A 24,905-nucleotide genomic window follows, 5' to 3' on the forward strand; every position below is an offset into this window, starting at 1 on the left:
ATCATTTTAAACATTGTTAGATAGAATACTGTGTGATATTACAGGTAGGTATCATTTTAAGACACTTGTTAGAATACTGTGTGATATTATAGGTAGGCATCATTTTAGACACTTGTTAGATAGAATACTGTGTGATATTACAGGTAGGCATCATTTTAAAACACTGGCATCGTGGTTAGGCCATCGGTCAACAGGTTGGTAGGTACTGGGTTTGGATCCCAGTCAAGGCATGGGATTTTTAATCCAGATACCGACTCCAAACCCTGAGAGAGTGCTCCGCAATGTTCAGTGGGTAGGTGTAAACCACTTGCACCTACCAGTGATCCATAACTGGTTCAACAAAGGCCACGGTTTGTGTTATCCTGCCTGTGGGAAGCGCAAATAAAAGATCCCTTGCTGCTAATCAGAAGGAGTAGCCCATGAAGTGGCGACAGTGGGTTTCCTCTCAAAATCTGTGTGGTCCTTAACCATCTGTCTGACGCCATATAACCGTAAATAAAATGTGTTGACTGTGTCCTTAAATAAAACATTTCTTTCTTTCTTTCATTTTAAAACACTTGTTAGAGAGAATATTGTGTGATATTTGTGATATTGCACATTTGTTGTATATCAGTTAAAGACACCTGAGTGGCTATTCCATGATGATGACCCACACGCCATTGTTTAGATTCAAAAATATATTTGAATTTCTTATGAACGAGGGCCCATATTTTTGAAGCTAACTTAGAGCTACGAAATCATAAAACCATTTAGGTCATGACGTCACTATGATGTGTGCTGTAGTGACGTCATAGCCTAGGATGGTTTTATGATTTTGTAGTGCTAAAATCGCTTCAAAAATCCCTAGTCTGGTTTTTAAGAATTTGCAAGACATAATATTCTTCACTCATATCCATTAGGCACTATTTATCTTACAACTTGTTAGTTACAAATATGTAGCATTATCTGAACAATTGTATAGATGCTGTCATTGATCACATCAAGATGAAATTATCATGAAAAGATTTACAAACTCCACCCCCTAAAGAACAATGACCTAGTTGACCAAAGAATGTTACTTTTACTCTAGCATTCTTTATTATTTCTAATTAAATTATTTTATTAAAAAAGACCTTGATCCTACAATGCATATTAAATTTGTGTTATTGTTTTGAACATAGCCTACTTATTGATTATTCAGGGTAAAACTGAAGATAAGAAGGATGGGAAAAAGCCAGAAGATGGAAGTGGTGATAAGCCACAGGTTTCTGAAGCTGGAAAGGGAGACAGTTCAAAGGAGAAGAAGGATGCGGAAGTGAAGGAAGAAGAACTGGAGGAAGGGGGGTCGAGTTTCGCGTCGTGGGGTAAGGTGAGCAGGAAGAAGAAGCAGAAGCCAGAGAAAGAAACGGAGGAAGAGAAGAAGATGAAGGCAGATATTGAAGTGCTGGGATATGAAACAAGAGGTAGTTTAGTCCGTCAGTCGGAGAATAACTTGCTATTTATGTTATCAGTTTTGTTCACAGTTATCAACATCTTCACAATCGGTAGTCTATTTTTTTCTAGATAACCCCTCCTCTCTTAAAAGTGTACATAAAAATGTGAATTTTATACGGATTATTTTTATTATTATTAATTAAAAAAAATTTTTATTAAACATTTGTATTACCGTATATCTTCACACGTAAGTCGATCTCGGCTATAAGTCGAGTCCCTAATTTCAAGCTCTGAAAACTTATTTTTTTATTGACCCGTTTATAAGTCGACCCATGAAAAACAACGTATAAATATTGAAGTATTTCTTATTTTCAGCACATGAGAACAATAATGTACAATATCTGAACAAAAGAAAATTATTTTACAAACTTTGTTTTTCACGTTTTGTACATCGCAATAATATTCCAATCAAACTACATAGCATCAAAACGAAATATTCCCTTAGTAGAGAGTGAAAGCTGTTTAACTGTTACTGTATGGCACTGTACAGCATGGTTTTGTGCAAAGACAACAACTTTATTTATAAACACTGACAACAGATCACTACGATAAAACTGAAAGTACATTTATCATCAGTTAATCACATGTTTTGCCGTCATATTAATACATGTAAGGAGGATAACTCTGGAAAGTACACTGGCTTTTGTACCAAATGATATGTGTCCCTATTGCTCTAGTGAACTGCAGAGATCAGTCTATTTTAAGGGAAAGCTCAGTAATATTCATGAAGTTAATCACCGACAAAGCATTGTTTGAACAACCATTAATGCCAGTGACCAGATTTCAAAATAAACTCAGGCAACAGGTAGTTAGTATTGTTTACATTTTTGCTATTAGTGATGACTGTTATTTTAATTAAGTGAACTGTTGTCTTGGCATGTGAGTGAGATCGCACACCTTTTCAAATAACCAAAACCGTTACAATGCCAAAAAAAAAAAGGTTATAAAAAAATAAATGTGTCAAATTAACATATTTGAGTATAAATACATGGCATACTTCAACAATAAAACTTGTAAAATAATCCCCCAAACGGTAATATTTTTGGGTGAAATTTGTTTACCCTCTTATAAGTCGACCCCCCAAATTATAAAATAATTTTTGGGTGAAAACAATTCGACTTATAGGCGAAGATATACGGTAACACCCTACCTCCTAATGTATGGTTTATACATGTGAAAATGTAGGTATGTGTGAACAGCCTCTTAAGGTTAAATATTGAATTTGGTGTGATGTTGATCATTTAGCTTAACATGGTTAAAACTAGTATCTTATGGGATTTATTTAAAGAGGAAAAAAAAAGAAAACTTGAAGCCAAAATCTTTTTATTCTGGCCAATCAAAAAGAAAAAAAAAGTGTTTTGATAAAATTACTAAATGCATTTGCTCAGTTAAGTTCAATTTGTATTTGGTTATTTAATGAATGACAGCTTATTCTGTACTATTAACCAATTTGTTTTCAAACATTGATTAGAAAGACTTTTCGATTGAGTGTAATTTAAGTTAACACATATTATGTTATAGCTGTCCATATTTATTTTATTCTTTTTGTATTTTCAAATTTTCAGGCAATTTTACAGCTGAGAAAAGGGCCTACATCTTTCCTCCTTTACACTTACTGACAGAGGTATGTTATACGTGTGTATATCATTATTATAAGTAAACACACAATTGCATAGTGTTATAATTAAAATTGATTGAATTATTTTTATTAATATGATCATCTGTAAATTGTTAATCTGTAAAATGTGCAGACAACAAACTTTAGTTTGATGTTGAGAAATCAAATTTATGAATAATAAACATAAAACAAAAATAATGGAAGATAATTACTTGGCACAAGTACTCAAATATATGTCAACCGATGACAACATCTGTACCTGCATGTTTTCTTGCAAAATACAGCATTAAAATTGGTTTTGCTCAGTGTTGTATTTGTTAATGTATGTATTTCATTTCCTCGTAGTCGGGTCGTTTTGCCATCATCGCTTTGGATTCCAACTGGAAGGAAAATTCCCTGATCTCCCAGTCGAAGTGTCAGAATATCCCAACAAGAGTTACAGGTACATTTACACAAAGTGTTAAAATTCCCTGATCTCCCAGTCGAAGTGTCAGAATATCCCGACAAGAGTTACAGGTACATTTACAGAAAGTGTTAAAATTCCCTGACATCCTGCTGTTAAACTGACATCCAACAAAGGTTCACAGATCAAGATAGATGATTTCTTAAGAATAGCTCTAGCTAGAAATGATTTCTTTTTGAAGTTACTATATTAAAAAAAAATTTAACCTATCTTTTGAACTACCAGTGTTCCACAACTGGTATGACAAAGGCTGTGGTCTGTATTATTCTGACTGTTGAGTGGTACATATAAAAGATCCCTTGCTGCTAATCGAAAAGAGTAGTCCATGAAGTGGCGACAGCGGGTTTCCTCTCTCAATATCTATGTGGTCCTTAACTATTTGTCTGACACTTTATAACCATAAATAAAATGTGTTGAGTGCATCATTAAATAAAACGTTTTCTTTCCTTTCCTATCACTTGAACCAGCAGAAGTTTTGACCCATTAATTAAAACTACTAATTTTTTGTGTTTGGCTTAACTGATATATTATATAATTTTGATTTTGCAACAAAGGTATGTTTCGAGTCATTGTTATAAGGGTTGACAGGGTTTAAAATTGTCAGATAGTGGTGGGAGTCATTATTTATTGGGTACTACTTAAACGGAATCTGTTTACTAGCATTCACAATTGAAATACATCTTGGATGTTTGACAATCTTTACAATGAGGATTTGAGCTGTTGTGGACTCCCATTGTAAGAGACTATCTCATCTGTGTGCTTGACAATAATTAATTTAATTCAATAATTAATAAAATTCATGATATCACATAACACTCGGAATCTAGCCAGTGAAATGAATGTTTTTTTACCTTAATATTTTGGACTTAATCTGATTTCCAAAACAAAATCAAACAACAGACGTCAAGACCCTGCCTGACTTGTTTAATGTCATAGCTCACTTGGCACCTTGTCAGTCCATGTTTTTACTTTGGTGCTAGACTACATCGACACGTTACACTGTTTACAGTGACCAGTCAAGCGTTGTTAATTCTCAGCCACATTCATTTCAGTAATGTCAGAACATACTAATTATTACTTTCATTTTAATATAACGACACGTTATCAACTACTTAATAATAACACTTTTTTAATGAAACATACAGTTCTTTTGTTTAAATTTTATTATCTGAAATAGTAGTATTTTATACTGAAATATTACAATTTGAACTGAGTGTATAATTCAGAATTTTTTCTAATGAACGCAGAAAATGGCTAAACATTACAAAATGTACCAATAAGTGTTCACTTCTATTTTTATCAAATTTCTCCCCTTTCTTCTGGAAAGGGAGAAGTCTCTTTTACTACTTGTTCAATTCTAGATAGCAGATAGTGGTGTTGTCGCAAGATCTGTACTATATATTAACATACTGTATGTTTATTTAGTTCAAGAACAGCAGATAATGGAGTTATCACGAGATCTGCCTTCTTGGGTGCGAGGTTCAGGGAAGGACGGAAAGATTGATCAAGCTTATGCATTCCTGCCACAAAACCTCAACAGGATGAGTCTCTGTCACCCATCTGTTACCGACATGTTTGAAAATGTTGATGTCCACAGACTTTGCTTTCTTGTTGGTAAGTTTTTTGTTTTATTCTTTTTATAGTTTTAGACATTTGGTTTCTTTTCTTTTGTATATGGTATGACGTCTAGCTTGTCGACATACTGTACACTGTATACAGTGCATTCCCCAATTCATATTTCACACTGTTTTGCAAACGGCACTCACCGGAAACTACTAAAATTTAATATAATACAGGAAACAGTATTACTTAAGAGCATGGTTGCTTTTGTTTTTCTTTTTTTAATGGAAAATACCTTGGAATTTTGAGTTTTCAGCAATAATTTTCACTTGACAATAATGGTGGCACGTCGCAGTCATTTTCAGGGATTGATAGCTGATTGTGACAGCTAATTTTATAATAAATTTGATCATTTTACCAACAATGAAAATCAACAAATATTGGGTTATGAAACATAGTTTGTTTTAAAAAAACTATTTGGTCAGAAAAACACGGTTATCGGGAATAATGGACATAAATACTGGATAGCAGGCTACAAATAACCGTAAGTAAATGTGACCTTTTCAATATTTTGCCTAATTTTAATCAACATTAACTGATCTTAAATATCATACAAATTAGAAAAATCCACGAAAATAATACTTATCAAATCAAATATGAACTTTATTTTATGTATTTATAAAACATTCAAGTGAATATATGTGAGTAAAAATTATAAGCTTCTATCCACTCAACATGGTTTTTGTCTAAAATTAATCCAGTAGTCTAAAGGTTAAGAAAGAATGAAGTAGTCTATCATAAATATATCTTCTCTTCCCCCAAAAACATATTGTGCAAACTAACCTATATCAGGCAGCCACCTGTCTTAAGAAGCCAGTGTATGTTCCCTAAGGTAGCTGTTAGCTGCTTGATACAAGTTGGATTCTACAGGTAATTGTGACCTCCATTCACTTCAGGCTGAAATATATTCAGTCTTCTATCTAGTGCATTTCTTCAGTCCGATTTATGTGGCAACTCATTTTACTTTAATTTGTTACACGGTTTTTTTTTTTCATTTTTCAGACCAGGTTTATTTTGCTGTTGAATTAGAGCAGTTCCTGGACATTCCCATCCACTTTGTGAACATCCCTCCAATCACCCCCAAACAACCGCTGCCCCCCAGCCTGATGTACGGAAATATCTTCTCGGGATGGACCTACACGGCACTCATTGCCACAAAGGTAGACATCGTGCCTCACCATATTAAACACTTATTTCATTCATTTCAACTTATTTTCATGCTTATATCCAATTACGGTTCAAGCATGCTGTCCTGGGCACACATCTCAGCTATCTGGGCTGTCTGTTCAGAACAGTGGGTTAGTTGTTAGTTGGTTAGTGAGAGAGAAGAGGGTGTAGTGACTTTACACCTACCCATTGAGCCCTTAGGAACTCGCTCTGGGTTGGAGCCGGTACCGGGCTGTGAACCCTATACCTACCAACCTGTAGTCCAATGGCTTAACCACTGCACCACTGAGGCCGGTTTAAACTCTTGATAATGCTGTGTTAAATGGAGAGGCATTTATATAGGCTTATCGCCTGTTTGCCAATCCACTTTGTTTATTTAAATAAATATTGTTTAAAAAAAACCCCAAAACCTAAAAGTTATTAATGCAGAATATAAACACAATCCCCCCACCAAGTGAAAATCAGGAAACACATTATTAAAAAAACAAAGTTAAAGCAATAAATAATTTATATGTTTTAGTTAATAGCATTTTTATTTATGATTAATATTTTTATGTGTTTGATTGATTGTATTTTAGTTACTGCTACCTGTCTGTGATAAAGTATTTCCCAGTGGCCAACCAGACTTCTCCAGAGAACAGGTGAGATGTGATGTTAACACAGATAAATACTAGATACAAGTACAGTTGTTCTGTATTGATAACTAAATATCCATGCTCTTGTTGAACTTGCAGTACTGTTGGTAGAAAATGTATGTTATATAAATTACAGTTGAATAATGGTCTCATGAGGAAGGCAGCTGAACTACTTACAATATGTCAGACCGCAAACTAACCACCAAAATGAAAGTCAGCTCAAGTAACCAATTTATTAGCAGTATGCACCATCCCACAGACAGGATAGCATATACCACAACCTTTGATATACCAGTCATGGTGCACTGGCTGGAATGAGATGCATTTTTAATGAAAATGTTCAACTGTGTTGCCTAAATTTTATTACTGACAGACATTATTTGTAACAGAAATACTGAACGTGAGATTTTGTTTTGCATGGTGGCTGCACATAGCCCAGTGGTAAAAATGCTCACTTGTTGTGTGATCGGTTTGGAATCGATCCCCGTCGGTAGGCCTATTGGGCTATTTCTCATTGGTAGTCTGGACTGTATGTAAATTACTCATTTTTTGCTACATTTTGTAAAATTTATTTTGTAGCTTCTTTGCATATCTTAATGAATAAATTCATTGTTGGCATTTTTTTCCATCATAATATTGGTGACCATCTTGAATTCAAAATGGCAGCCATTGTAAGACGTCTCTGGAATCATATCTAAACTTCTGTGTGACATAAATATTTCTCTACATGTCCCTGTATAATATAAAGCTGATTGTGTGAGTCTTTGAAGACCACATATAGCAAAAAAATATGTGTAACCATGACTTTTAGGGTGATATGATGTTTAGGTGAGTTAAAATATGCAGATGTGATGTAGTTTTGTTATGGCATTCTAAAGGCCATGGTGCATGCGCTATCTTGTCTGTGGGATGGTGCATATAAAAGATCCCGAAATATTTGACATCCAATAGGCAATGATTAATAAATCAATGTGCTCTATTGGTGTCGTTAAACAAAACAAACTTTAATGTGTTTGTGTGTGTTCCCAGCTGGAGGTGATGCTGCACCAGCTGGTTCATGTGTATGCGGCCCAGTGTCACCTCCTCGCCGAACAGTACGGCAGTCTGCAGTTCCAGCAGACGTACGACGCCGGCACCACTGAGGTCAACCGAGCCATTGCCCATGGCGACACCAACGTCAGGACGACTGTAGACATGGAGGATTCCTCGTACTTGTTCAAGAGACGGTTCCGTAACCACTGCCTCTGTAAAACACATCTGTGGACGTTGGAGAAAACCAACATGTCTGAGGGGGACTCAACTGTGAGTCTAACGATGGACTACTTCATACCGTATGAAGAAACTGTGAACTGCTTCGCCCGAGATCTGTATTCCACCGAGTCCCTGCCGTCGGACCTGTTCGCCAAGTTCTCCAACCTGCAGTACTTGGCTCTTGACCTGTGTGAGAAGATGAAGGAACTGCCAGCTGGGATTGCCAAGTGTCAGCGTCTCAATACGGTGTTGTTAACCAACATGGCTCTCAAGGTCTTGCCTGCAGACATTTTTAAAACACCAAATTTAGAGAATCTTACATGCTCAAATCTGTTGGTCAAATCTTTACCCACTGATTGGTCAATGGCCAGCAAGCTGACCAGGCTGATCCTTTCGGGTTTGCAGTTAGAGTTACTTCCCCCAGAAATCAGCAATCTACAGGAGCTGGTTCTCTTAGACCTCAGTTACAATCCTTTGAAGGATCTACCCATGGAGCTGGGGAAGTTGCAGAAACTCAAGTACCTTTCTGTCTGTGGTAAATAGAAAATAGTTTAATTTGTTCACTAGAGTTTAGTTTTTAGTTATATCAACATTCAGGCCATAGGATTTCAAACTTCAAGGGAAACACTTATTCAGTTCCGTGCCTTGTAATCATAGGAAACCTTTCGAAACTGTTTATATTATTTTTGTTGAATAGTTGTACTCGATATAATAATCATGGGAAATGAAATGTTGGTTCCACTATTTTACCACAAGGTACTGGAAACGATCATTACCATGAAATTCAAAGGCCTGACATATAATTATTAAATATCAATTGCATTAACATTGATTTGCAAAAACGTTTATGTTATCATTTATCATTTATAATAATTATTAAATATCAAGTATGTGAATATTAATTAGCAAACATGGTGATAATTAAACATTCATGCTGTTGTGTGTGATGTAAGTAAAATATTGTTATATCTGTCTAATAAGCAGGTTTAATTTCAGGTATGCCATGGATTTCATTGGAATCCAACAAAACCATCACCGTGGACATTTACACAGATTGGTTCAATGATCGACCTTACATTAAGAACTTTTTATCAAAGCAGGTAATAATAATAATAATAATAATAATAATAATAATACTAATACTACAGGGCTTGAACTTGTCGACTAAATCAGTGGCAACTGCCATAGTTTTAATATGTATAAAAGAAATTGCCACGGTTTCAATATGAAAAAAAAAATTCCTGTCAGTTGAAGAAATAATTTTAGTTTTTTCATACTAACTTTCATTTCTAGATCCTAACATTTCTAAAAAGCAAACTTGCTGTAGGCAGACTCAAAAACAGTACAGCAAAAACATTTTAAAATTGTCATAGGTAACACATTCTAAAGTTCTAGCCCATAAAATAATAATAATAGTAAACATTGTTTGACAGTTATCATGTAGGAATTATTCACAAAGTAAACTTAATGAGTACAGTAGCTATTATTCACAAAGTGAAATTCCATGTTCTTACAGAAAATCCAGCAGATGTTTTCACAAAATGATGTCAGTAAAAATGGAACACTGGGTGTGGATGAAGTAGCTGGACTGAATCTTCGACTGTTCTGGGAGATTCCGAGAATTGGAGCCAAAAATCTGAGTGAGTAGCTATGAAATACTCATGATCGTCATTTCATAAGAATTGAATTTTTTTTTAAAATTATTTTATAACTTATGACTTTATTAACTTGCACATAATGATGATGAAATAGATCTGGGCCTGTGCTTATAACACGTTTAGAGTCTAGATTCAATCTCTAATGATGTCTCACGCATTCAATTTTTATGGTGTTGCCATGACATTGGTGTCTCAAACTCTGTTAGAGTTTTAAGTCTAGACTCTAAAAGTTTTATAAGCACCAGGCCAGGTATTTAATGCAATACATTATTTTACATTGGCAATATATTGTTTATGGGAATCTGAAAGGGGGATATGGGTATAGTAAGTCAAGAGTTTTAGCTATTCTAAATACCTTGTTGTTATTTCTTTAGTCACTGATGCTGTTGGGTTTTTTTTTTCTTGTTTCCTGACATAATAAAAATTACACTTACATAATTCAAAAATATATATCTTTGTTGTGTTTTTCATAAAACCTGTTTCCTATCTTATCTATATGTAGTTTGCAAGGATCTGTATAACATTCAGTTTGATTTCTTTTGTTTACCAGATGACGAAGAGTATGGTGGAATCCCACCTGCTATATTCCTGCTTACCTCCCTTGAGGAGCTCTACCTTGACTACCAGGCGATTGTAGCTGTCCCAGTCCACATGTGTCGTCTCGTAAACCTGCGTACATTGAGCCTGGCACACAATCCACTGCTGGAGAGTCTGCCGGGTTCTCTCGGACATCTACCAAATATCAAAAGTAAGGAATCATTTACAATTATCATCATTTTCACATTCTGAGCAGGACATAGCCCAGTGGTAAAACACTCCCTTGATCTGCGGTCGGTTTAGGATCGATCCCCGTCGGTGGGCCCATTGGGCTATTTCTCGTTCCAGCCAGTGCACCACGACTGGTATATCAACAGCTGTGGTATGGGCTATTTCTCGTTCCAGCCAGTGTACCATAACTGGTATATCCAAGACCTGTACATATAAAAGATTCCTTGCTACAATAGAGAAATGTGGTGGGTTTGGTTTCTAAGACTATATGTAAAAATTACCCAATGTTTAACATCCAATAGCCGATGATTAAGAAATCAGTAAATCTAATGGTGTTGTTAAACAAAACAAACTTTTAACTTTTTTACATGACCTCAATGGTGTAGTGGTTAAGCCATGGAGTTCGTGTTCCACCTGAGGCAATGGAGATTTTTCATTCCAGTATTGATACCAACCCAAAGTTACTGCATCATAATGCTCAATGGAGAGGTGTTAGTTTGACCCACTTCACAGGTGTGACTATGGGTGTGTCTCCCAAGTGTCTGACTTCAAATGGGGTGTGATTACCTGGCATACACTGTAGGTTCCATGTACCTACATGGTTCGCACGGTCTTGAAAAGTGCTTGAATTTAGGAGTTTGAAATGAAAAGTGCTTATTTTAACCAGAAATTACAGAACAATCTCGAAAGAAATTTAGCATTTTTACTTCCGTGTTCGCACTTTCATTCCAGCACTCGCGACGTTCCACGACCCGAATGTACTCGGCCCATTCCGGGATAAATACTATGTTCCGAATGCCTCAGCCGAGATTTACCGATTATTGACGAGCGTAATAGTCTCGTTTTGCAAACAATAGTCAGGCGAGACGACACGGAATCACTTAGATTTTGAAGTTTTTGCAAGCACATGTTCAAATTTAAACGTGCCTAGTAGAAAGTGTGTTTTTAACAAAATGTGGTGTCGAAAATATGCGTGGATCAGAGCGAGTAAGGACGTGTCAAAGGCCATGTGTTCCTGTTGTCGCAAGGATATTAACATTGGCGCCATGGGCGAAATCGCACGAAAACAGATTTGTATTTATAGTCCTTGAAAACATAAGGTAGGTCCTTAAAAAGTCCTTGAAAAGTGCTTGAATTTTATGGGTCCTTGCCTGTATGAACCATGACCTATGATACCGAGTTAGCTCAACTGACATCAATCGTGTAGCACGGCCCTGTCAAGTAGTCCCATACTGAAAGGAAATACTGCAGCTTCACCATTCATCTCACATATGTTTGTGGTGTCCTAATGAAAATAGGTGTCTTTGTGTTGTGGTGTCTTTAAAAAAACCCCAAAAGGGGCAATTCACAATTATCAATTTTTTCACAAGTTTACAAACTCCACCTTTTCTTTAGTATTAGAAATTTTCATTTTGTAAGGAATATTTTGATGAAATTTTTTTGCATAGACGCATACAGTTTGTATTCCCCAGTGCCTCTTCTTTCTCTCCTTTGAATTCTGTCTTATTTCTTGCCAATTTGGCAGCTCCTATCTTTTAATTTATTTCACTGTCCACCTCCACATCCTGATACTTGACTCTTCAGCTGCAGAAGGTGCTTGCCATTTATGGCCATCTGTGCTACAAACCATTTCCCATCAGCTTTAGCTGTGTGCTTAGTCTGATCACTTCGGTGAGTGTTCAGCTTACATTAAGAGGCACTTGCAATCGGTGGTCATTAGTTAGTGTCATGGGTCAGACCAGCTTTATTAGTGGCAGAGGATGATGATGCCAGTCATGAAAAATGTTGATTATTGTGAATGTCACTGAATCAAAAAGTAAATTGGAGAGCACTAATTAGCTAAGACAAATTTATCAGAAAGTAAATTGGACAGCACTAATTAGATAAAACAAATTTATCAAAAAGTAAATTGGAGAGCACTAATTAGCTAAGACAAATTTATCAAAAAGTAAATTGGACAGCACGAATTAGCTAAGACAAATTTATCAAGAAGTTTTGTTTTGTTTAATGACACTACTAGAGCACATTGATTGATTAATCATCGGGGATTGGATGTCAAACATTTGGTAATTTTATCATATAGTCTTAGAGAGGAAACGCACTATGTTTTTCTATTAGTAGCAAGGGATTTTCATATGCACCATCCCACAGACAGGATAGCACATACCACAGCCGTTGATATAGTGGTCATGATGCTCTGGCTGGAACGAAAAATAGCCCTAGGGCCCACTGATGAGGATCAATCCCAAATCCACTGCGCATCAAGCGAGTGCTTTACTACTGGGCTCCTCAAATTTATTAAACAAATTTCTTTTTAATAAGTATCCAAGATAATGAAAATCATTAATGTAATGAATGAAAATATAAATGTGTAATGATTCATTCATTTCAACTTATTTTTGGGCTTATATCCAATTAAGGTTCAAGCACACTGTCCTGGACACACACTTTAGTGATCTGGACTGTCTGGTCAAGACAGAGGGTTAGTGGTTAGTGAGAGAGAAGCCAACGTAGTGGGCTTACACCTACCCACTGAGTCGGTGCCGGAATATGAACCCAATACCGACCAGCCTTACACCACCGAGGCCAGTTGGTTAATGATATGCCAGCACAAACATACCAGGTATATTGGCTGTTGGGTGTCAAATAATGGTAATAAAAAAAAATCATTGATGATAATGTTAAATTCTATGTTGAATAGACATGGAAAGGCCCATACTTAATGGACTACCCAGAAACCTGTGTTAATTGCATTTCAAAACTGTATCTTCATTTATTTAGTTGATTTTTTTTTGTCTAGGTATTGATCTTTTGAGCTGCCCCTCGCTACGAACCCCACCTAATGAGGTTGTGAGTCGAGGGTTCGAGTCGGTGAAAGCCTACCTTAAACGCCTGGCTGGTGGCTTTACTGAGTGTCGCAGAACCAAACTCATGTTTGTTGGCCTTGGAGGAGCAGGGAAAACCAGGTAAACAAGCATTCTACTGGGCCCAACAAATTTTTGTATCTCCTAAATTCAACAGCCATAATTGGGTAAGTTGCAATGAAAGTCGAACTTGATCTATAACAGAACATGATAAAGCTATACTCAAAAGTTTAACTCAGTATCTCGAGGCATTGCAAAAAAACAAAAGTCTGGAAAAGAAATGTTTGTATTTCCTATGTTCTATTATTTTGTATTTATATTTTTGATTTAAAGTCATCTCTATTATTTTATAATATTTTGTGTTGTACTAATTAAGTATGTATGTTATTGTTTAAAGTCTTCTGTATTATTTTGTGTTGTACTAATTAATTAAGTATATATGTTTTTGCTTAGTCTTCTGTATTATTTTGTGTTGTACTAATTAATTAAGTATATATGTTTTTTGCTTAGTCTTCTGTATTATTTTGTGTTGTACTAATTAATTAAGTATATATGTTTTTTGCTTAGTCTTCTGTATTATTTTGTGTTATACTAATTAAGTATGTATGTTTGTGCTTGAAGTCTTCTGTATTATTTTGTGTTGTTTTAATTAAGTGCGTATGTTTGTGCTTGAAGTCTTCTGTATTATTTTGTGTTGTACTAATTAAGTACGTATGTTTGTGCTTGAAGTCTTCTGTATTATTTTGTGTTGTACTAATTAATTAAGTATATATGTTTTTTGCTTAGTCTTCTGTATTATTTTGTGTTATACTAATTAAGTATGTATGTTTGTGCTTGAAGTCTTCTGTATTATTTTGTATGGTACTAACTAACTATTTATGTTTTTATTTAAAGTCTTCTGAAAGCACTGATGAGTTCGAAGAAGAAAACCGATGGAACGAAGGGAGAGGATATCACCGACGGGATCGTCATTCAGCCGTGGACGATAAAAAACAGTGACGGACTGGAAGTCACCTACAACACGTGGGACTTCGCTGGGCAAACTCTCTACTACAACACCCATCAGGTAAAGTGCATTGTAGTTACTCCAGGGAAATGACAGAGCTACAATATTCATTCATTCATTTATATTTATAATTATCCAATTAAAGTTCAAGCATGCTTTCCTGGGCACACACCTCGGCAATCTGTCTGTCTGTTGATTTGTAATGTTCCTGAAGTCACTTAAGAAACCTTTAATAAAAACATTGATTTGAAAATGTTCCTGAAGTCACTGAAGAACAATTAAGAATAAAATTTCTTTCTTAGAACCTTTTCCTGAAAGAAAGATTGGTATCTTTGGAATACCATTTTATGCCTGTAAGGTTCTCATGTAAACAGTGTATTGTTTTAGTAACTCCTTGCCTTTCTAATTTCAGTTTTTCCTGTCTAAGCGTGCCATCTACCTACTTCTGTGGTCGACTCGGCAGGGATTCGAGCACGCTGGGTTAGACTTCTGGCTTAGTTCTGTAGCATGCCATGCTCCTCACACTCCAATTTTTGTCGTAGGAACACACTGTGATCAGGTAAAAATTACAGCATTATCTGTATGCTTGTGTTATCAAAAGAAAGGATTGATTTACCAACACCTAAATTTTTTTAAACTCTGGTATTTTGGTGTCTAATGGTTACTTTGACACTTGACCTATACTGAGAGAGAAAACCTGTTGTTTCTACATAGGTTGTGCCTACCAAAAAGCAGAAGGGATTTTTTATATGCACCTTCCCATAGACAGAGGCGAGTACATAGTCTGTTGCACTAATCATAAGGGGAAGGCTGGTTGGGATGGGAAAATGTGACGTATGCCAGTGGTAAAATGCTCGCCTGTTGTGCAGTTGTTCTAGGATCAATCCCTGTGAGTGGGCCCATTGGGCTGTTCCTCATTCCACTGACTGGTATGTGCCATCCATCAAAGGCCATGGTATTAGGGTCTCCACAAGTACTCGAGTACTCGGGCACAGGCCGAGTCTAGCAAGACTTGAGTCCGTTCACAAGACTCGAGTACCCGTACAAGTGAGACAATGTAGGACATTAACTTCAGCAGTAACTAACCAGCAATACAAGTTACACAATAATTAGAACTATGTGATCATGCGCTAGTTTCTCTTTTTAATCTGGCTGTTCGTCACAATACTGAACGTATCAACCGCTTCCTAAATGCAATACAATGGCATGATTTGTCATTCTGGTTTAGTGCTGGAATGAAGATGCATAATGCTATTTTACTTTAGTCTTATAGTTTCATTATTATCTCGGATAAGTGTCGGGTACTTGGGTCCTGGTTGAGTTTGACCCTCGAGTACTCAAGTCCAATATTTTGGACTTGTGGAGGTGCTACATGGTATGTGCTATCTTGTTTGTGGTATGGTGCATATAAAAGATCCCTTGCTGCTAATGAAAAATGTAGTGGGCTTGTTCGCTAAGACTAATGTCAGAATTGCCAAATGTTTGTCATTCCATTGTCAATGATTAATAAATTAGTGTGCTCTAGTGGTGTCATTAAACAAAACAAACTTTAGGTTCTTCAATCACGTGACCCATCATCCCTCAGACAAGTGCTCTACCACTGAAAGAGAGTGCATGGGATGTAGGATCAAGCCACCTTGGCGGACCTGTTATCTAAATGTTTTTTTCCATCCCAACATGGCTGCTACATCAAAGGCTGTGGCATGTGCTGTCCTGTCTGTGAGAAAGTGCATATGAAGAATACCATGTTGATAATGGTAGTGGGTTTACTCTGAAGACTACATGTCAGAATTAATGTTGTTAGACATCCAGTAGGCGATGATTAATAAATCTACGTATGTGATCTAGCTCCCAGTGTTAAGTACAACTGGTTTCTGTCTAACTACATAACGTTTGAATTATTCCCATCTTGTCTGTATCATCTGAATATGTTTTGATATTTGTGGAATTTTAAAATATAAAAATCAGTTGTTTATTTGTTTTGAAGTATTCTAATTATATCACTTACAGGTACCCAAAGCTGATGTTCCCCAGGATCAACTCCAAGAACGCTACCCACAAATAGTCGGCTTTCACTTTGTCAGCTCTGTCGAGGGAAAGGTTTGTCAATAATATTGTCTCTATAGGGTGTATACTACCAAATCAAATCCCATAGACGACAATAGTAACATATGTGGCTAAAACTCCTACCTGCAACGTATCAATCAACGTAAATGCCACAGATATAAATACTACCACCCCTCACACTTAAAGTGAATCAGAAAAAATTGGGGTCAAGCTGCTCGTTTCTGAGATAACGGGTAGCGTCTATGACTACCCTAGTTCCGCACAAAATTCGAGTACTTTTTTTTACAGGTACCCCATACATGTTTCAAGCACAAGGCTACTTGACACATTGGTACTAGATGAAATAAAATTGCATTTTTGTTTTACCCAGATGAAACTATTATTTTTTACAACCAACACACTCACATTTATAACCAATCACAGGACTTGTGGTGTTCACTTCTCTATCAAAAGTTGGGTGCACCTCGAACTTTGACCCAGCCGCAAGTTGTTTGGTTTAGTACTACCTATAGTGTTATTGTTTGAATTCAGAAGTGTCATAAAGTTAAATCAAAATCCAGGTATTCAAGTTTTATAAATTAGGTTACATATATTTATAAGTCCAAAATCTGCTCTAATTAATATTTCAAATATTAGCTACTTTGTTTAATGTTATTAAAAGTGCATGTCTCAAAATGTCTTCCTCAAGATGTATCTTTCAATGACGGTAAATACTATGTTTAAGCTAAAGCATACTTTAAAGATTTGATTTATTACTGAGACTGTCAACAGTTACATGTATCAAAGTTCTTACAAATGTGCTCAGGATACTATTTTTTAATAGTGTCCCCTCCAAAACATGTACATCAAAAAGATCAATTTTGCTAACATGTAATTATTAAACTGTGTATAGGGTATAAGAGAACTGCAGGAGAAAATGCTTGAAGTGACACTGGCCCAGAAGAACATGGGGGAGAAGATTCCTCAAGTGTGGCTCAGTCTGGAGCAGAGAATACTGAAGTAAGTACATTGTGTATTACATTGTGTATTACATTGTGTATTACATGTGTATACTGAAGTAAGTACATTGTGTATTACATTGTGTATTACATTGTGTATTACATGTAATACGTGTATTACATGTGCTGACATCAAATTATGTCCTCCCATCTTTCGTCTGTTTCTGTCATTATATCCATATGGTATCTGTCTTCTTTTTATTTTTAACTGCTTTTAAGTTGTGTTTTAATGGGGGTTTTCAATTGTGATTTCCAACCAGTTCTTAAATTTCTATTGTATTCATTGATAATCTTGTTACCTCGGTCATATATTTGCCAAACAAATCTTTCTGATGATCTTCTTGTTTAATAAAAAAAATCTAAGCCTAATCAAAACTGCATTTAAGCTAAAAGAAAAGAATCATGCAGTATTAAGGTATCTAAAATAAAGGTTACCTTTTTATCCACAAGTAGATCATGTTTTTACATGCACTATCCAGACAAACACACAATTCTCTCAGTTACAATATACTTGTTCTTATATTTATACTGTCCACGTTTATATTTTTAGTGCCTGCATTAATATCTATAGTTCATGTTTTTTTTTATTTATCATGTGAGAATTTACTATTAGCAAAACAATACATATTTATCAATTGACCAAAGTGTGAAGAGAATTCATATGAATTAAAAATTATATAGAGTACCCTCTCCCCTCCCCCTGAATTTGAAGATTGTTAAACATGGATTTTTTTTACTGATTTTTAATGATATGCATGTGCATTGGTGCAATGTCTAGCTAAGTGCATGGTGACAGTTTTCTATCTACCTTGTTTATTACATTTATAATACCAATTAATTTACCATGCCAGTTTTATATTTACTATGCCAATTTTATATTTACCATCCCCATTGCAGGGCACAATATTTCACGAGAACCATTGTTCTGTTCGCATGTCGGTTAGACAACTTTAAAATCACGTGAACCGCCAATCAGTTATGTGGTGAACAATTAATTTCTAAAATTAAAAGTACCCTATCAGAAGTCCAATTGAAAATCAGTTTATTTTTTTAATACATTTGAATCACCAATGTAGCATAGAACCGTAGTTCCAAGTGTTTTAGAATTAGGTAGGTCTACAACTATATTCATGTAACTGAACAACTGATTACCTAAGTAAAACTCACGTGAACTGACTTCCGGTTACCTAAGATTTTGAAATATTGTCCCCTGCATTATACATTTAAATTGCATGATTTTATATTGTCATCCCATTGTTTTATTTATTAAGCTTTTTTATATTCTCAATGCATGATTTTGTATTTGCCATGCTTCAATATTTACAATGCTTAGCTTTTTACTAATTTCTACCCAGAGATCGAACAACAACCAGTATCTTGGAGTGGGGGGTCATCAAAGAATATGGCATGGATGTTGGAATCTATGATGAGAAAGATGTAAGTAAATAAAAGACAGATATGAGAAACAAGTTGTCTTTATGTAGAAATGCCAGTATCAAGTTGCAGTGTGGTGGTGATGGTGATGATGAAAATATCAAAACTTGTCTCTTGTCAAAATCTCCTTTTATTTTTGTAATAAATTAAAAACATTAAAGGGACACGCCCTAGTTGTTAACCATTACACCGTTGTTTTTCGCTATTAAACCCATTTTCTCACAAATAAAATTGCACTTTACTTACATTTTATTATTTAGAATAGAATAGAATTTCCATTCACCTAAAGTGTTTTTTGGTAATCCTGGTGTTTGTAATACCACAAAATGCATTTTTTGTATTTCTTAAAAAGGCACGCGTTTCTGAGAAAAAACCTTTGAGCAGACAAGGTCTAATCTATTTGTAGAGGGGATCTTCCTGTTTCAACGTCACAGACGTTGGTATACCACATGACCATTATCATTTTAGTTCGGTTTGTTTTCTCATGCACGGTTCGCACAATCAACATCTGATTTGTTGTCGTTCATTTGTGAGGTTTTTCTTCACAGTTCGTGAACATTTTCATTAACAATAAAGTTCAGACAAGTAAGTATCTCAATACAAAACGTTACAAACCCTTAAAACCAATAATTTTGCTAAGTCTTACGATATCTGGAGAGGGGATACAACCTTAGGGGGTGGGGTGGGGAGCACAAGCTATATTGTTACCTTTATTTAAATAGAGTAGGACAAAAAAAACCCTTACATTTTCGTCCTGGAGAGAGGAAGTGCCTCCCCACCTCTGGTTCCTACAGACTGTACTACTACCACTACCACCACTACTACCACCACTACTACCACCACTACTACCACCACTACTACTACTACTACTACTACCAACAATAATAAACGGTGCATCTAATTGCTAATAACAATAGGTTAGCCACTAGTACCCGGTGCCGAATAGCAAATGTCCATGACAGAACAGTTGGAGCATGCCCAGGAGAGGTGAAAGGAACGCACCCCAAGTCTGTGTGCACTCTGGGAATTTTGTCGTGACATAGGCATTTCTGTGCTTCGAGCGACATCTACCGGTGACATCAGAATACTAACTTTCAAAATTATTTCAAGTAATTGGGTCACGGGGATTCCCATGGTATTTATCGATATAAAACCTGCTTTTTCACTCTATTTTATAAAAACGTGATCTAAGTGTGTTACAGTTTTGTAGATTAACCAAAATTAGAATTACTTTTCGCGGGCTGAAACTAGGGAGTGCGACTTTAACTAAAATAAGCCCACACATTGAAATCTACATTTTTATAAAGGTTCTGCTTAATTCCTACTTTGTTTACATGTAGGTAATAATGTGATCATGAAGAGTTGTATGTTAATTTTCACTGTTTGTTATTGGTTTGTTTTAGATAAGGGAGGCAATCCAGTTTCTACATGAACTTGGGACAGTTCAGTATTTTGACAATGACTTCCTGCGTGATCACGTTGTTATCAATCCGCAGTGGATTGTCAACGTGATGTCATGTGTGGTGTCGGTGAAAAACTCTCCAATACAGGTAATAGTTTATCTTTACTTCATACAAACTCACCTTATCAGACAACTAAATAAGAATAAGAAAACGATTTATGTCTCCCATTCATGGAGTAGAAACTAGATTTCTTTTAAATTTTATTGCTTTCATTACAGTTTATGCCTAAAGTTTTAGTAGCCTTTCACCGCCATCATCAGGGGATTGCAATTCTCCATTATCTATGTAATATCCATCTTTACTCAAGCTATTCCCATTTTGTGATTTACATACAGTATAGATTTCTTTTTATTTGTGTTAATATATTAATTAATTGATATCATTCATCTTCTATTTTCTAGATCAACGAGAAGTGAAAAGTATCTGTAACATAAATGTTGTGTAATACTGATAATTAAAACTAAATAAATTTGTGACTGAAAATGGGAAATAACTGTTTTGTTACAAGTGTAAGGACAGAAATCTTTAAAAAAAAATGTTTAAGGGGAAATAACCTATCTGTTAGAATATAAGAAAAATAATCGATCTGCTAAAAGTTTACTGTAATTTGCCCACTGGACATATATGGCATTTCTATTTCAGGACAAGAAGGGTCGATTTGAACATGTGGACATACCGACTGTGTGGAGCAGTTATCCCCCTTCTCTTCACAAATGGCTGTTACAGCTGACAGAGGAGTTTGATTTAACGTTTCCGATTCCCAAAGAACCAGTCAACATTGTGCCCTGTCTTCTGCCTCACGAGGTCCCCAAAGATGTTAGTATGCTTTGGTTAGCTACTGCTTGTACCAAACAAATGTTAATGTTTTTTTATTAAAATGTTTCTTATACCAAAAAGATGCTATAGTCTATTTTCATTGTTTTCTATACAAAACAAAGTTGGTATAGCCATATTTGACCGTGTATTATGGTATATTGCAGAATTTTCCACAAAGAACAAGTATTATATTATAATGCAAACAGTCACACTGAGAGATACAACAAGTTACAACAATTAACGATTGTCTGCAACTGCGGATTGCGGACAATCGTAGAAAAATTGTGCGACAAGTCACCAGTGGTCGTGGATTGTCTTGGGTGGTGACACGACCGATATAAGTCGCAGCGAGGTTTTCGAACATGTTCAAAAACCTGTTGCGACCAATTTGATCATATCTTGTAGAAAGGTCGGCGGTGCTCGTACGATGGTTTTGCCACAGGTATTAGGTGGTCTTATGCTGTCACGGGTGATCGCATGACTCTCCAGTCTCACGATTGCTCGTGCGACTTGTCGCGGTATTGTACGACCGTCGCACCATCGTTGCACGATTATGAATGATTATCTGTCTCTCTCTGACAGTCTGTCTCTACCCACCTCGTCATCTGTTTGTCCCTCTGTCTTATCTCTCTCTGTCACTCTTTTTTTTCTGTCTCCCCACCTCTCTCTTTTTCTGTCTCTCTTTCTCTGCTCTGTTTCTCTCCCCCCCTCTGCGACTGATTTGATCATATCTTGTTGTAGGAATATAATATAATACTTGTTCTTTGTTGAAAATTCTGCAATATACCATAATACACTGTCAAATATGGCTATACCAACTTTGTTTTGTATAGAAAACAATGAAAATAGACTATAGCATCTTTTTGGTATAAGAAACATTTAATAAAAACACATTAGCATTTGTATGAATGACCGTCGCATGATGATGCGTGACTACTTTGAGCCTAGTCGTGCATTGTCGTACGACGGTCGTACAATTAGTCGTGACTTGTCATGGGGAGTGGTGAGGCTGTGTAAACCGGGGTAGATCTGGGAGCAGTATCAGTCTCCAGCCAGCCCTGCTAGTGTTCACACGACCAGTTGTGATCGATTACAACTGGTCGCAAGCTGACCAGTCATGGGTAGTCATGCGACTAGTCATTAACAATCATAGGTAGTCGTGGGTGATTGTAAGACGTACGTGCGATCAGTCGTGCGATTAGTCTGTGATAAGTCAGCAACATGTCCCATAGTCAGACTGCAACCCACTGATCGCAGAAAAACAGCCCAAGACCATCCATGACCGCCCTTGATCTCACGACCGCCGAGGTCGCGGACGATCGCAGCGGAAGTGTGCATAAATTGATGTCATTTGTAATTATATATATATATATAAATATAATGATTACTCATTCTCTTTGAATCTATATTATCCATAAATATAATATAGGTCATTGGAAGTATAGTTCTGTATTTGTAAAATATTTTGGTAGGAAACCCATAGGCGTACGTGCTCCCATGTTTGTAGGGGGCAGGCTGGGTTTTGCCCGAATTAAACGAAAATGCCCGAATCTGGATAACCACATTAGTCATATTAGCATTACTACTAAACATCTCAACTAATTTAGCATGTAGACTGATGGAAATACATGGTAAAAAGGTCTCAGGTGAACACATTTTGCCTCTCTCTCCCCCCTCCCCCCCCCCCCCCCCCCCATCTTGTTCGCTTATGAGAAAACTAAAGATGTTTCCTATTATAGCACTTCTCACAAAATATTTAAATTTGTCTGATAATTTTTCAGTTGAACTGGCCGTCTATAGAAGGACGGGAAGGAATACATGAAACAAAGATAGTCTACAAATTTGCATATCTGCCAGCAGGACTTTTCAATCGAGCACAAGTAAGGATCATTTCTCTAAATTAATAAGATAAGAAGTTGCAAATCCACTTGTGTATAAATTGCAAGGTGGCCTTTGTAGACAGGTTTTATAGATATAACAATGTTTTTATTAAGGTGGATGGTGTCATCAGGTGATCATGTTAAGATCTGTTTTTAAAGTGATTGCTGATTGCTAAAATGTCTGAGATGTGTTTTTTGTTTTCAGATACATGTAGTCCCCTGCAAAAATTATGGTTTGCTGCTAGCATGTTTAAGCATATTGTTGTATTTTTAGGTTCGGCTATTCCAGTTTTCTGATGGCACACAGATTTGGAAGTGGGGTTCACTTCTGAAGAAAAACAATCATCTTGCACTGATTGAACAGACTGGGTTAGTGTTTTTCAATATGATAATCAAGCTGGAGTGTATTTTGTCTTTACTCAGTGATCCTGTCTGTGGGAAAGTGCTTATAAAGAGATCCTTTGCTACTAATGGAAAAATGTAGTAGGTTTCCTCTTTAAGACTATATGTCAAAATTACCAAATGTTTGGTGGGGGGCAGGGAGTTACAGGCCAGTGTGCACTTCTTTTGAAAGTGAAAAATGTCGATCAACATTTTTAATTTTGGGGATGTACACTTTGTGGGGGTGGGGGGGGGGGGAGTTGTCAAAAGTGTACTCTTTGTGAAAATGTTGAAAACTATGGACGGCCCCTAAAAGAGGTTAAATTCTGCATTGATTATTAATAAGGGACTCTGAAAAACATCCTGTTTGGGGGGATTCCGGAAATCAGAGGGTCTGGTTTTGAGAGGTTTTACTGTATATAATTTTGAATGTTGTGAAGACTTTTAGTAATAGTATGTTTGTCCAGCCCTTAATTAGATTTGTTCTATTTGTGTGTGTCAATATCAAACTTTTTAAAATTATTATTTTGTTTTAAATGTTTTGGATGGTGGTGGGATTGGGTTGCATGTTGGGGAATTAAAAGTTGTATAGATATTGGTGTTTAAAATTTGTACCAATATTAACCATGTATAATGAAGGTTATTTGTGATAGTTAACACAACGAAATTAGGAAGTAATTACTACAGCCTAAAGGTAGTACCAAACGATATGCCTTGTATGAGTATAGCCCATTGCATAGCCACCAATGAAATCATAATGTTGCCTTGTTACAGTTGGCTATTCTTGTATGAGGCACTTGTATTATGTGATGCTGCCTTTAGTTTATAGCTGTGGTAGATGGTCAGTATCCATAGTCCTTCCCACAGGAAACACATTATTTATACTCAAATTTACGACAAATTATTCTGTGCTGATTGTTTTCTAAATTGCACACAAAAACAGTGGGTTTTTTTTAATTTCCAAAACACTTTTACTTTTCTTCTTACGTCAAACCAAACTGAAATTATTTACAAAAAAACTTTTTTGTAGGAAGATAGGATGGACTAAAGTATATAATTATAGTAAAATGTGATTTTTCTTTTTTTATTACAGTGACTGTGAGCTGATTGTCAAGGTGCAGGGTCCAAGGCCTGAAAACGTCATCTTCCTTGTCCACGAGATATTTGAGAGTCTGATCGAGGAGTCGTTTCATGGAGTAGTTTACCATTTCCTTGTTCCCTGTCCAGACTGCATCCTCAAAGAGGTTAGCGTTAATAATTTTATCTATCTTAACCACTACAGAAGGAGAAAAAAATCCTAATATTTTTTATCTTTAAACTGTGGAAATATATGTGTTAAAGTC

The 24,905-nt window shown here is 36.0% G+C and overlaps 1 protein-coding gene across 1 annotated transcript in view; it reads left to right on the top strand.

Annotated features, from left to right (window-relative positions):
* LOC121374371 overlaps positions 1-24,905 on the top strand; it is a 129,877-nt gene that overhangs the window by 75,157 nt on the left and 29,815 nt on the right. Inside the window, exons 43-63 of the mRNA XM_041501473.1 lie at positions 1,181-1,442; positions 3,039-3,097; positions 3,437-3,533; positions 4,980-5,168; positions 6,177-6,334; positions 6,920-6,982; positions 8,006-8,762; positions 9,224-9,327; positions 9,744-9,867; positions 10,445-10,633; positions 13,454-13,619; positions 14,412-14,583; positions 14,936-15,082; positions 16,534-16,623; positions 17,483-17,589; positions 18,944-19,025; positions 20,426-20,572; positions 21,128-21,301; positions 23,083-23,181; positions 23,456-23,550; positions 24,656-24,806. Coding sequence (XP_041357407.1) covers positions 1,181-1,442; positions 3,039-3,097; positions 3,437-3,533; positions 4,980-5,168; positions 6,177-6,334; positions 6,920-6,982; positions 8,006-8,762; positions 9,224-9,327; positions 9,744-9,867; positions 10,445-10,633; positions 13,454-13,619; positions 14,412-14,583; positions 14,936-15,082; positions 16,534-16,623; positions 17,483-17,589; positions 18,944-19,025; positions 20,426-20,572; positions 21,128-21,301; positions 23,083-23,181; positions 23,456-23,550; positions 24,656-24,806 — 3,432 coding nt within the window. The remainder of the gene's footprint in view (positions 1-1,180; positions 1,443-3,038; positions 3,098-3,436; positions 3,534-4,979; positions 5,169-6,176; positions 6,335-6,919; positions 6,983-8,005; positions 8,763-9,223; positions 9,328-9,743; positions 9,868-10,444; positions 10,634-13,453; positions 13,620-14,411; positions 14,584-14,935; positions 15,083-16,533; positions 16,624-17,482; positions 17,590-18,943; positions 19,026-20,425; positions 20,573-21,127; positions 21,302-23,082; positions 23,182-23,455; positions 23,551-24,655; positions 24,807-24,905) is intronic.

Source organism: Gigantopelta aegis, chromosome 6 (assembly GCF_016097555.1).
Source record: "Gigantopelta aegis isolate Gae_Host chromosome 6, Gae_host_genome, whole genome shotgun sequence".
NCBI lineage: Eukaryota > Metazoa > Mollusca > Gastropoda > Neomphalida > Peltospiridae > Gigantopelta > Gigantopelta aegis.